The following is a 14,677-nucleotide window of genomic DNA, read 5'->3' as shown; positions in this document are numbered from 1 at the left end:
TTTAGTTTAACACAGATATAGATGGATATATTCAGAAATTAGAGAGATAAGTTTACATACGTAGTTTGACATGAAGTGAAAGTGTGAGTCACTCAGTCAAGTCTGACTATTTATAACCCTATGGATTGTAGCCCCCCAGGCTCCTCTATCCATGGAATTCTTCAGGCAAGAATACAGCAGCGGGTAGCCATTCCCTTCTCCAGGGGATCTTCCTGACCCAGGGATTGAGCCCAGGTCTCCTGAATTACAGGCAGATTCTGCCATCTGAGCCACCAAGGAAGCCTATTGGTTGATGCATATGTACTTCCTTGCTGGTGTCAGCTGAAATAGCTTAGAAGCAACAACACCTCCGGGGCAAAGAGCACACCTAGCGCATACATCTGAATTTCTAATAGCATTCTCCAAGAAAAGAAATCAGATCTCCTGTGAAAAATGACTGAGGCTATGACCAGGGGAGGAAATATACACTATGAGCCTGGATCATCTTGTAGTGCCAGAAAGTAAAAAAGAGCTCCAAAAATAACGAACAAATAAATAAATGAGAGCATATCAAGGAGGGACATAAAAGCCAACTGAAAAAAGCTCCCAATGCTCAAAGCCAGCACAGTGTGAAGAACAACATAAATAAAGCAGTACTGAGTTATAACCCAAAGGATAAAATAAATGCGTCCCTACTGATATAAATGATTGATTACATTTTAAAATGAGAGAGTTGGAAAACTCCTGTTCAGAAGAATTCCCGTAATTTATGTAGATACTCCCCACTCTTTATCTTTTCTTTAACATAGCTCCCATATCTTAAGAGTAGGCTGTGCATATTGACTTCTTTCCAAAAACTGCAGTTTGGAAAAGTGGAAAATAGAGTAATTTTAAGAAATCTGACAAACTTAACACTAGTCCAGCCTGGTGATCCAGGTTAACATTAAGAGTGGTAAGTAAAGTTGAGAGTCTACTCTTAAGAAGATGTGATGAGAATATCACTCTCTCTCTCTCTCTCATCTTCCTCTCCAAAACCCACAACCTCAATTTAATCATGAGAAAAACATCAGACAAATTGTCCCAGTTAAGGGACATTCTAGAGACTACTGACCAATAGTCCTCAAAACTGTCAAGATCATCACAAACAAGAAAAGTCTCAGACATTTTAACAGTTACGAGGACCCTACCAGGAGACAAGACAACTAAAAGTAAAGTGGTATACCAGATGGGATTCTGGAACAGAAAACAACATCAGGTAAAATCTAAGGAAATCTGATTACAATATACGAACATTACCTAAAAGCAGTGTATATTATCTGATACATTAGTTGTGACTAATGTAGATATCAATAATAGGGGAAACTGTGGGTGGGTAGGATACGTGGCAACTTTACTTAAAAAAAATTCTAATTCAAGAAATTTGTTAAAAAAAAAAACAACCGAAAAAGAGAAGAAAACCTCCTCTACCTCTCTCACAGAAACCTGAAGTCTGTGTTTCTCCAACAGGCACGCGCTGTTCAATACGAGTTCCCGAGTTCCACACACATAGGGACAGGGGAAAAGAGGGACTCCAGGAGAAGCTCCAGGCAGCTGGGTTTCAGAGACATGATGTGTGCAGATAACCACCCCAAGACAAACCTGCACACAGATGAAAGAGAGGAATAGGAGACGTGCCACTAGTTTTTCAGAAGGAGAACGCAATACTGCTAGATGGGAATATAATCATATCTCGACCCTGAAGGAATCCAAGAAGAGAGAGGCTATCAGAGAGCATTCCAGAAAGACGGAAGAATACGCACATAAAGCAGAATAGCATAGACTATGTACGGAAGACACAGAATTGTTAGTTTAGAAGAAGCACAACTAGCCAAAAGGTGGTAATAACATTAAAGCAAGCCATTCTGAAGTCACAGTATAAAGCACTTTGGAAGCAGTGATGCTTTCCCCGATGCGGGGAAAGATTGAAGGCAGGAGGAGAAGGGGGCAACATGAGATGGGCGGATGGCATCACTGACTCAATGGAGATGTGTTTGAGCAAACTGGTAGGTAATGAAGGACAGGGAAGCCTGGCGTGCTGCAGCCTGTGGGGTTGCAGAGAGTCGGACATGGCTGAGTAACTGAACAGTAACAAAATGTAGTGAAAATAAGAGTTTTCCAAGTGTGAGTGACACCACTCTTCCATGTTTTTATCAAACACCTAATTTTGCAGACAAACTCATGTCCACAGAGTCGATGGTGCCATCCAACCATCTCGTCCTCTGTCACCCCCTTCTCCTCCTGAGAGGAGCAGCAAGAGTAAAAGGGACAAAAACACCTACATTGGACATAGCAGGAATGGATAACAGATCTGAGACAAACAGTGGATCATTCAGTAGGTAAATTTATCATATGTTTAAGAAATCAGCACAATTTGTTTGTCCAGTGGTTGCTTCACAAAAGTAAAGCTTGGGAAATTTTCCAAAGGTAATCCCAGACCCCTTTAAGTTCTTGGAAAAAGGAAAAAAGGCAAAGTGCCTATTATAGAGGATAATAAAAGCTACAGAGAAAAGAGAAAAACTGTTTTGTTTCTTAAACTGCCATAATTTTTACTGACTGCTCGTTTCCCCAGCAAAAATACTAACTGATACTGGCATTTTAAATGGTTCCACCTTGCTTTGAAACTAACACCTCATTGCTGTAAGTGAAAGTGAAAGTCATTCAGTCGCATCTGACTCTTTGCGACCCAAGGGACTATACAATCCATGGAATTCTCCAGGCCAGAATCCTGGAGTGAGTAGCCTTTCCCTTCTCCAGGGGATCTTCCCAACCCAGGGATTGAACTCAAGTCGCCCGCATTGCAGGTGAATTCTTTACCAACTGAGCCACCAGAGAGATGGATGTTCATTAAACTTAAATTTCATGATGTATGTATGTCAAATAATTATGCTGTACATCTTAAGTTTATACAGTGTTGTGGCCAATTATCTCAATAAAACTGGAAGAAAAATTCAATTGAGAAAAAAAGTTTAATTTAATAAAGCACCATTTTCCTTTTCTTGGCCACTCTCTAACCCTTTCTTTTACTCACAAATTTCAGCATACGTACCTGAATCACACCGCCCAGAAAGGAAACGGCTGCAGCAACACTGATCCTTTGCATCTCAAAGTCAGATAATCCCAGTACACTTGTGTTACTGTGTGTGGTGAGGTTCTGACTGCTCAGAGGGACAAGTCGTTCCACTGCATTAGCTGATATTAAGGATGTCAAGGCAAAAGTGCCTAAAACGGGGAAGGGAATTCTCTGTTAGTATCAGACTGAATAAACATTATTGTATTCCACCATTAAAGGTGAATCTATCTTGTAAAACCGAAACAGATCTATTAGAAGGACTCTCCTCTACATCCGCACTACTCCACCCTTCACTTTATGGACTAAACAGAAACTTCTTTTATATACACATATTTCTTGCACATACAGCCACACCATCTACTTGCTACTCCCTCCTAGGTCATATGTTTTCCCACCTCTCTGCAGATCTATATAGAGAATGCAGGACAGGGATAAAGATCCTGGTATGGACTTGGTATGGACTTGAATCCAGCTCCTCCATTTCTCACTATCGCAACATAAAGTACATTACTCTGAGTCTAAAGTGCCTCGTCCATAAAGGGAGGGTGTTGCTGTTGCTCTTGTTCAGTCACTCAGTCGTGTCCGACTCTTTGCAACCCCATGGCCTGCAGCACGCCAGGCTTCCCTGTCCTTCACCATCTCCCAGAGTTTACTCAAACTCATGTTCATTGAGTCGGTGATGCCATCCAACCATCTCATCCTCTGTCACCCCCTTCTCCTCCTGCCTTCAATCTTTCCCAGCATCAGGGTCTTTTCTAACGAGCTGGCTCTTTGCATCAGGTGGCCAAAGTTGTGGAGCTTCAGCATCAGTCCTTCAGGGTTGATTTACTTTACGATGGACTGGTTTGATCTCCTTGCAGTCGAAGGGACTGTCAAGAGTCTTCTCCAACACCACAGTTCAAAAGCATCTATTCTTTGGTAATCAGCCTTCTCTATGGTCCAACTCACATCAATACATGACTCCTGGAAAAACTATAGCTTTGACTATACGGATCTTTGTTGGCAAAGTAATGTCTCTGCTTTAAAAAAAAAAAAAATGAGGGTAATATATACTCTATATATATAAACTCTATATTCTAGAGTTTGAGAAGAATATGAAAGAGATGATAAACACCTCAATAAGCTCATACAGAAAACAGGACCCTTTGCTGAATCTGAGCCTCATTGCTGAAATGCTTGTTCCTCCAATCTACTTGGACAATCTACTCTTGTTTGGCTCAAATCCCATATTCAACATAGATCCATCCTTCCAGGCCAGGTTTAACCTTTCTGTTCAGGGCACAGAAACAACAACACGCCGTGGCCCATAAAATGGTTAAATATACCATTCCTGTCTGCTATACCTAGATATGGTTCAAAGGTATTTCCCAAGAATTGTCCTGGCCTCACAGAAATGCAGGATTATTTTCAGCGTGTTCCTCTCCTTCTGCCAAGAGCTCTGATGCTCTCATCTTGGCGCAGCAGGTCTGTGAAGACAGCCACACCGGCAGGCGGAGGCCAGTTCCCACAGAGAGGGTGCGGCAATCTGGGATTAAAGAAACGAATTGCAGCACTGTGCAAGCATTCCAGCTCACCACCTAAAGACCTTAGTTTGCCCCAGATCATAACTGACACTTTGTGAAAAAGAGTCTACATCATAAGGTGTAGACATCTCAACAAATGGCATGCAGCCTCATGGAGCAAGAGAGCTAATTCAAACAGAGACAAGGTCTCAGTAAAAACCCAACACAAGCAATCCCTTGGCTTCACAGGAGAAGGCAGTATGTCCTGTGATTCAGAATAGTATGATGATGGTAGCCTCCAATACACCTCACCTTAAATCCCAGCATCTCAATCTCTTTATCTAAACATTGAAAGCATTCCTCACCCAATGGGGGTGTGATGAGATTTAAAAGAAATCATGTAATCACCTGGAGAAGGAATGCCCATTCCAGTATTCTTGCCTGAAAAATCCCATGGACAGAGGAGCCTGGTAGGCTACAGTCCATGGGATCAGAAGAGTTGGACATGACTTAGGAACTAAAAAATTATACACACACACACACATATTTATATATATGCCACATATCACAACATATGGCACCTAAAAAGATAATTCATAATGAGATTAAAACCAAAATGTTCTATTATTCAATATTAACTATTCCATTGAGTTGATGGTACATAAAAATGGAAGAAAACTGAATATAGTTCTCTCAGGAAGCTAAGTCATTCTCAATAAATCATCAATAACTATCAACTGTCACGATTACTGTTCTCATCACAAATTATTAAATTAAGAACCCATCAAAGAACAAATATATCTAATGATTAGAGACAAGATTCTGTCATCAGGATAGACAATACCAAATAAAGAATATCTGCCATAGAATCTGTTCTTGATAAGACATTTTTTCCAAATATGTTACAATAAAATTTCTCAAAGTTTGATATTCCTGAAAGTAAAAAAGTGTGTCTTTTGGCCTTTAAGTCTAGGACATAGAGCAAAATGGTTTGTATGAAAGCCACTGAACAAACGACTAGAGAACAAAGATGATCTAGGGTTAATTTTTAAGTTTAGGCCTACCTTTCCTAGGATTTGGAAGAAGATAAGAAGCAATTGAATGGTAAGAGGAAAAGGCCATCTAAAATGTTTTTTTGAGGGAAGAAAAGTGAGTCTTACCTCCATGTGAGTCACATCCCAAGATGTGACTCTAGAGAGAGATACTCCCAGGAAGGGCACAGGGGTTACTCACTGTGCCCACATGGTTATGGAAGCAGTGCCTCTTTTCAAAGGCTGTTGCTTTGCTGCTTCGGAGACAGCTGATGGCAGTGAAGGATGTTGAGGCTGTGGTGACTACATGAGGATGCTGTGAATGACCTTGGACCGTCTCTCTCTTAACGGTCTGGCTTCGTCTTGACCTCCTCCCCACTTCTCTGCTCCTTTCCTCACTGTCAACTTTTCACCCTGTCGAGGTTTTAAGCCTACCAGTGGTAACTTTGAAAGTGAGTGAAAGTGTTACTTGCTCAGTCATGTCCAACTCTCTGTGATCCCATGGACTGTAGCCTGCCAGGCTCCTCTGTCCATGGAATTCTCCAGGCAAGAATACTGGAGTGGGTAGCCATTCCCTCCCTTCTCCAGAGCATCTTCCCATCCCAGGGATCCAATCCAGGTCTCCCACATTGCAGGCAGAATCTTTAGCATCCGAGCCACAACCACTCAACCCATCTAGTCGCTTGAGAGTACCGTGGGTAGCAAGGCCTCAGGATTGGAGAGACCTAAGTTCAAATTCCTGGTCAACTTATCTAACCTCACTCAGCTTCCTTATTGGTAAAATGATGATAAATATCTAGTTATAAAATTTGGGTAGAGATTAAATGAGATTTCATATGTAAAAATCACTCTCACAAGTCCGACCCCATTTGGTAAGTAAATATTTGCTTACTTTTCTTCTACACACTATCCTCGACAGTCTCCCTAATCTTTTCTCTAAATTGCTGAACAGATTATTCTCTTTAAAAATATTTTTCTCTAATTTTAGAAGATAATTAGATCTTACAAATTGTCACTTAAGGGTTATCTTTAACAATTTTGTTTCCACTGGATTGATACCCAAGTTTCTGTTATTTTCCTTTTTATTCTAAGACATTTTCTTTGCAAGTCACAAGAAGCAATCAGTGATTTAATCCCTTAAAAAATATATATGTATTTTAAATTAAAATAAGAAAAAAAATCACATTGTTAAAAAAACAGTACATTTGGTATCTTTATAGTCTGGCTTTTAAGTTATTTGCTTTTAAACATACCTCAAGCATAATTTATTATTGCATTTCCTAACTCATTATTGCATTCTGACTACCTGAATTGGAGTTAAAATACCAGATAAAGTGCTTGTTCTTTATGAAAGCAACATCAGTCTTTTAATAGTAAAATGTAAATAGGAAGTTTCACACACTTCTATATACCAAACTAAAGTACAACAAAATTATTTAAAAGAAAAATATGTTCTCTATACTAAATATTTTCAGGAAATTTAGGTGAGATTCACTTGGTTCCTAAATTCAAGATCACAGGAAAGCAAAAAATAATCAGTATTTTCTTGAGTATAAATATATACACAGTGCTAATGTTTTAATATTATTCTAAAGAATTCTAAATCTGTTAGGATAAACAGAGAAATGAGAAGGTCCAGCTAACTCTGTCCTTTGGAGAAGCATTGATACATATGCAGAAATAAAATGCCTTAAGCATTTATTGTGTCACACGGTGTCTACAGTAAAGTCTGTAAATTATATGCATTTTGAAATGTACATGATTAACCTAGTAGACTACAAGATTCCTGTTAATATTTGTTAACTGTTAGCTGTTAACAGTATCTGTTAAATACAAAATGTTACATAAATGACAGTTTCACAGCAATGCCACCGGTAAAATGTCTATAATAACTCCTTAGGAAATAAACTGGTTTATGTAAACTCATACTTAGGTATATCAAGTTAAGTATTTTAGACTTTGTAAAGTAATTATGGTCTATTGGGAAATTTTTTTACCTTTTTCACGTATCCTTTGTTTAACAGAGGAAATGCTTTGAGGTCAGCTCTACAAGAATCTACTTTTTCGTGCTAGTGACATAGTTAACTGTTTTGAAGAATGAAAATGAATTTTTAGGAAATTCGAGAGAAGGAAAATTTGAATATAATAGGCTTCAGTTCAGTTCAGTTCAGTCGTTCAGTCGTGTCCGACTCTTTGCGACCCCATGAATCACAGCACGCCAGAACTCCCTGTCCATCACCAACTCTCAGAGTTCACTCAAATTCATGTCCACAGAGTCGGTGATGCCATCCAGCCATCTCATTCTCGGTCATCCCCTTCTCCTCCCGCCCCCAACCTTCCCCAGCATCAGAGTCTTTTCCAGTGAGTCAACTCGTCGCATGAGGTGGCCAAAGTACTGCAGTTTCAGCCTTAGCATCAGTCCTTCCAATGAACACCCAGGATTGATCTCCTCTAGAATGGACTGGTTGGATCTCCTTGCAGTCCAAGGGACTCTCAAGAGTCTTCTCCAACACCACAGTTCAAAAGCATCAATTCTTCGGTGATCAGTTTTCTTCACAGTCCAACTCTCAGCAAAAGAGACACAGATGTATAGAACAGTCTTTGGGACTCTGTGGGAGAGGGTGAGGGTGGGATGATTTGGGAGAATAGCATTGAAACATGTATGTTGTCATATGTGAAACGATTCACCAGTTCAGGGTCGTTGCATGTTACAGGATGCTCGGGGCTGGTGTGTGGGGATGACCCAGAGGGAGGATAAAGGGAGGAGGGAGGTGGGAGGGGGGTTCAGGAAGGGGAATTCATGTACACCCGGGGCGGATTCATGTCAATGTATGGCAAAACCAACCAATATAATATTGTAAAATAATTAGCCTCCAATAAAAATAAAAATAAAATAAATAAATAAATAAAAATGGAAGATGGAAGCAAAAGATCAGAATCAGAAAGAGATTTGAAGCTGCTATCCTGCTGGCTTTGAAGATGAGGGAAATACCTTGAACCTCTAGAGGTTGAAAAAGTTAAGAAAACTGAATTGTTCCCTAGACTCTCCAGAAAGAAATGCACCTCTACCGACAACTTAATTTTAGCCCTGTAAGCTTAATTTCAAACTTCTGATCTGCAAAACTGTAGAATAATACATTTTTCTTGTAGGAAATAAAGTTTTCTTCTATAATACAAACATCACTGAAGAATTAGATACAAAATGGTATTACTTATTTGCAGACTGAGATCTTGCACACAGAAAATGGATAAAAATGCCTCTATGGATATTTCCTCTTAAGTACTCTGCTTACGATTACCTTAACACTTATGATTAAGATATCAGTTCTGTCATGATTGAGGTCTGGTAAAAGGACTTCCCAGGTGGCTCAGAGGGTAAGGTGTCTGCCTACAATGCAGGAGACCCGGGTTCAATCCCTGGGTCAAGAAGATCTCCTGGAGAGGAAAATGGCAACCCACTCCAGTATTCTTGCCTGGAAAATACCATGGATGAAGGAGCCTGGTAGGCTACTATCCAGGGGTTCACAAAGAGTCGGGCACAACTGAATGACTTTTCTGTAATGATTATAGCTTTTATTAATTTTTATGTAGCAAGTAACAAACTAGATACTTGCCCATCAATTATCTCATCTAATGCTCACTACAATCATGATATTTTTTGACATTTTACTATCAAGAAAGCAGCAAATAGATCTTTAAAACTTTGCCCAAGGTCATGCAGATAGCAAAGAACAAATGTGACACACACCCAGATCTATCTAACTTCCAAGTCTTTGTTTTTAACCAGCCTATTCTTATCAGATTACTTGTGATTCACATTTTATTTGATAATGGAATGTTAAGAAAGACAAGAAGTATACTAATGAGAGGGCATGTAGAATCTAGCTTGGAAGAAACCTAAAAGATTGTGTAATCCAATTTTTTATTTTTTTCTGCTCTGGGTCTTCATTGCTTTGTGCAGGAGCTCTCTAGTTGTGGCAAGTGGGGACTACTCTTCATTGCCGTGCGGGGGCTGCTCGCTGCAGAGGCTTCTCTGTTGCTGTGGAGGCTGCAGGCTCACAGACTTCAGGAGTTGTGGCTCACGGCTCCAGAGTGCGGGCTCAGGGGTTGCGGTGCATGTGGAATCTTTCCAGAACAGGGATTGAACCCATGTCCTCTACATTGGCAGGTGGATTCTTATCCACCGTGCCACCAGGAAAGTCATAATCCAGTATAAACGTGTGGAACATAATTTTTAACATTTGAGTGAATAAGTTTTATACAGTCTTTTCTTTTCCTCAGTGTGCTTATTTTCATTTCATTGTAAATTGAATGTAATTCATTGTAAACTGCCCTTCTCTTACAACTTAAAAATGAATGGAATCTTTAACAATAACCTTGGTTACATAGGGATATAGCAATAAGTCACAGTATGTATTGGACACAAAAAGTTAAATATTTTGTCCTAATATTTACTGATATTCAGTTCAGTTCATTCACTCAGGTGTGTCCGGCTCTTTACGACACCATGGACTGCAGCACGCCAGGCCTCCCTGTCCATCACCAACTCCCAGAGTTTACTCAAACTCATGTCCATCGAGTCAGTGATGCCATCCAGCCATCTCATCCTCTGTCGTCCCCTTCTTCTCCCGCCCTCAATCTTTCCCAGCATCACAGTCTTTTCCAGTGAGTCAACTCTTCATATCAGGTGGCCAAAGTATTGGAGTTTCAGCTTTAGCATCAGTCCTTCCAATGAACACCCAGGACCAATCTCCTTTAGGATGGACTGGTTGGATCTCCATGTAGTCCAAGGGACTCTCAAGAGTCTTCTCCAACACCACAGTTCAAAAGCATCAATTCTTTGGCGCTCAGCTTTCTTTATAGTTCAACTCTCGCATCCACATTACTGATATTATTTGGTGATAATATTTGCCCTAATATTTTCGATAGTAAAGTGAGAATTGCGTTGGAAATGTTATCATTAACAAATGATCACTTCTGAGTCCCTTTCATTAGTAACATGAGAAGCATAAGAATAGGCAGAAATTATTACCTGTGGCAACATGACGGCCGGCTCCAAATATGGCGTAAATGACGGCAGGAAACAGAGACCCGTACAAGCCGAAGACAGGGTGCACGGATGACAGAACAGCAAAGGCCAGCCCTGCGGACACAGGAGCAAACAGGACTGTGCTTTAACCTCAGATACAGGCCGTGACAAAGCAGAAGGGACGTTGGTTAATTAACGATGAAAGGAGCCACAATTTGTTTATTCTCCTTGTTCCCTGAGAGACTAGCAACATTGTCCCAAATAGAAAACGTACTCATTCGCTCATGCTTACATTTCAATTCTAAAACCATTCTTTTGGGCCTACTACATTTTACCTTGGCTACAAGAAGTCTACAAGAAGTCATCAGCTCAGAGTGTCTTCCTGGTGAAAGTGATAGCGTCACAGCAAAGCATCTCCACACACACTTAGAGAATCATTTTCACATGTTCATTCTATTCACACGATAGCATCTGTGAGACAGACAGAAGTAGTAGCAATACCATGGACAGATAAGAAGCCTGACGTGAAAGGTGACTGATGCTGGGACACACACAGTCAAAGTGGCCTGGTTGACTGACTAGGTGACCAGCCTAAGACTGTGTATCGGCCAGCCTGTGACTCCATGCCTGTCTCATTACTGGACCCCAGCCTATATATTCAGGTACAATTTCTTGGAATGAAAAAAAATCAACTTTATGTATTCAAAGAATAAGTAAGGAGTACTTGAAAACTGTTTCTTTTTATTCTCCTTAGATACTACTGCCTGCCTAGTTTGATTGTTACAGGCACACAAAAAATTTTCCTAGACATGTCTAAAAAACACTAGCCATTTAAATGTGACCAAAGTATGCACGAGTATAAATTGATTAAAGTAATCTTGTTTGTGGCTGTTCCTTGGCATTAAACAGCTAGTTCAGCTGGGTTCTGATAACCCATTCAAATTTATACAATATAATGATAGCCATTTGATTGGACACAGTGGACTTGACAAGCTACAAAAAGATTTGAGGAAGGAGGCAGCATTACAATCTAGATTACCTGAATGTTAGGCCAGTTAATTATTCACACTAGGGAGCCTGGTACTCTGGTTCCCAGATCAGTACCTTTTACTGTCTAACTTTTACTAATTTAAAGTTAAATTTCCTTAAAATAAACTCTAGCTCTACATCAAATATTTTTTTCAAGCAGTACACGATAGTTCAGTTATGATTAAAATGTATGAAAATCTATCAATTACTAGTCCTTTCTTAATTTTTAAAAACCTACCTATATCACTTGTTTACTAACAATGTATTCTTAAAATTCTCGTGAAAACAAATAAAAAGCGGTTATAGAAGAGTCAGCGGCAGACGCTGCTCTAGAATTTCACACAGACAGGATGAGAGGCAGCAATCTTGTTGTTGAGAAAGGGTGTGCAAAGGTGCATTTCTCTAAGCCAGGTTAGCACTGTAAGGCTAAATATCTCCCCAGCCCAATAACAAACACCTCCTGGCATTGATAGGGCAAGCGACTTTGTAAAAACATTGTGCACATTACAGCAGTCATAAGGAGGATGCTCCAACATAGAGCCATCTACCCCCTGAGGGGCAGCCAGACATGTACCAAGCCTTCTCTGATCCTTGTACCTGACGTCTGCCCTCTGGGCGTGCACTCCCTAACGATAAAGTAGTACATAATCCCTCTGTCTCAAGCTCCTGTTTCTGAGGAGTCAGACTAAAGCATATTTAAATTTATTTCTCTATTAATAGATTATAAAGTTTTATTTTAGGTTTATAACAAGTGAAAAACTGACAAGTTCTATTAGAATTGCTGATAACTATAAAATTGCAAAACATTTCAAGTTTTTGTATGCAAAAGCTTAAATATTTGAGAGTTAACCAGTTCCATGACAACATCCTTTATACAGTGCCATACAATGAGCTTTATTTGATCTTCATCAAGTCAATTTTTCGTGGCAACTTACTCTTGACCAGACCACAAAAATGTCTGCAGCTGACATGATTCCAATCAGCAGCCAGGTTCAGAAACAACCGGACTAGATGATGATCGTTCCCTTTTATCTAGTCTGCTTCCGTTTTTCTGTTTCATACTCAGTGCTCTCAGTTCATCCAGTTTTCCATTTCTCTCTCTTTTTTATTGTTGTTCTTTCTCAAGCCTTTATCATGTGTAGTAGAAAAGCCTTTGTATACATATATATAGATGTATAATATATATATTTTAGAAAGCATGAATTTTTGCTTAGCTAAAAATATGAAATTTTGGTTCTACTTATTTGACTAAGTATGAATAGAAGGCAATGGCAAGCCACTCCAGTGTTCTTGCCTAGAAAATCCCATGGATGGAGGAGCCTGGTAGGCTGCAGTCTGTGGGGTCGCTAAGGGTCGGACACGACTGAGCGACTTCACTTTCACTTTTCACTTTCACACATTGGAGAAGGAAATGACAACCCACTCCAGTGTTCTTGCCTGGAGAATCCCAGGGACGGGGGAGCCTGGTGGGCTTCCATCTATGGGGTCACACAGAGTCGGACACTACTGAAGTGACTTAGCAGTAGCTGCAGCAGAATAGAATGCTACATTTCTAATTTATAGTCACTCAAAACTTTCATATAATTCCATTTATTCTGATATCTAGTATGACTGCTAGAAGTCTAGAAACCTTGTTATTTTAGTGATTTTGAAAAAAAAAATTTGATGAGTCTTGAAACATCTAATCCAATTCTGAGAATATAAAGAAATACCATGCTGTAAAAAAAAATAAGAAATTAATATGTGATACAATATTATTAACTAAAGTACGGATTTTGTTCAAATTTTACAAAATTTTATGCCAATAGCCATTATTTGTTTTTATACCTTATTCAAGATGCCACCTTACGTTTATTTGCATTGAGCAGCTTCGGCTGCATGCAACAAATTCTGATAAATTCTCTTTTCATTTTTATCCCATTACAAATGTTTTCTAATTTTCCTTGTTATGGTTTCTTAGATACATCCATCACTTAAAAGTGGACACTTGATTTCCAAATATATGGGGATTTCAAGTATCTGCTATGTTAATTTCTCATTTTGATATTAATTTCTCATTTAAATGCTTTCTTCTCTGTAATCACCCTCTGTATTTTTTCAATCTTTTAACTTTACTGAGGTTTCAATAAGTATGTCAAAGATCTCTCTTAGTGTCACACGGCACTTGAAAATATGTCTCTTATTTCAAATATCTTTTGATATTGTTTGCTAATATAATTCCACAGTGATAAGAGAACACATGAAATCTGTATGATTTCAATACCTTTAGGCCATGAAATTTTTGCATGTTGTTTTACATCCCCGGATATGTTCCAGTGTCTCCTGGTTTATAGTGTATGGGAATGTGAATGGAATTTGTATCCTGCTATTGTGTGAAAATTGTATAAATTTTAATTATGTTGAATTGGTCCATAGTCCTTTTCATATCTGCTTCTATATCCTTCTACTTTTCTGTCTATTCATTCTATTAATTTTTGAGAGTTTGATATTTAAATTCCAACTAAAAATCTTATCTACTTAGAAAAATAATTGTAATATATAGTGAAGCGAGTGCCAGTCACCCAGTCACGTTGACCTAATGGACTGTATGTAGCCTGCCAGTCTCCTCTGTCCATGGAGCTTCCCAGGCAAGAACACTGGAGTGGGTTGCCATTCCCTTCTCCAGGGGATCTTCCCGACTCAGGGATCAAGCCCAGGTCTACGGCATTGCAGACAGATTCTTTACCACCTGAGCCACAGGGAAATCACTTATATATATACATATATGAACAATATGCAACTTTGTTCTGTATTCTCCAAGTATCCTGTAAATGGGTTATCATACATTCATAATTTAAAAATATACATACCTGCAGCCATGACTCAAGGGAAGGTGAGTTGGGAAAAGACAGTGGCCTTAATTAATCTCTGTTAAATTATCTTTGGAAATTTTACAAAAATATATGATCACGTGAAGACAATTGGTCTTGGAAGAAGCACATGGCAAACGGAGATGCAG

General features: G+C 39.3%; 1 protein-coding gene across 2 annotated transcripts in view; it reads right to left on the bottom strand.

Moving 5' to 3' along the window:
* The window catches only part of SLC26A7 (solute carrier family 26 member 7), a 137,411-nt gene that overhangs the window by 85,256 nt on the left and 37,478 nt on the right, over window positions 1-14,677 (bottom strand). For both annotated transcript variants that reach the window (XM_055432638.2, XM_055432640.2), the window contains 2 exons: window positions 10,654-10,764; window positions 3,065-3,237 (listed from right to left, as the gene is read on the bottom strand). In XM_055432638.2, the coding sequence (XP_055288613.2) occupies window positions 3,065-3,237; window positions 10,654-10,764 (284 nt within the window). The remainder of the gene's footprint in view (window positions 1-3,064; window positions 3,238-10,653; window positions 10,765-14,677) is intronic.

The sequence above is a fragment of the Moschus berezovskii genome, chromosome 16 (assembly GCF_049115385.1).
Source record: "Moschus berezovskii isolate FMDL1 chromosome 16, NW_MosBer_1.0, whole genome shotgun sequence".
Lineage (NCBI taxonomy): Eukaryota > Metazoa > Chordata > Mammalia > Artiodactyla > Moschidae > Moschus > Moschus berezovskii.
The sequence above is the reverse complement of the archived record's forward strand: the minus strand, read 5'-3'. Positions and strand labels throughout refer to the sequence as shown.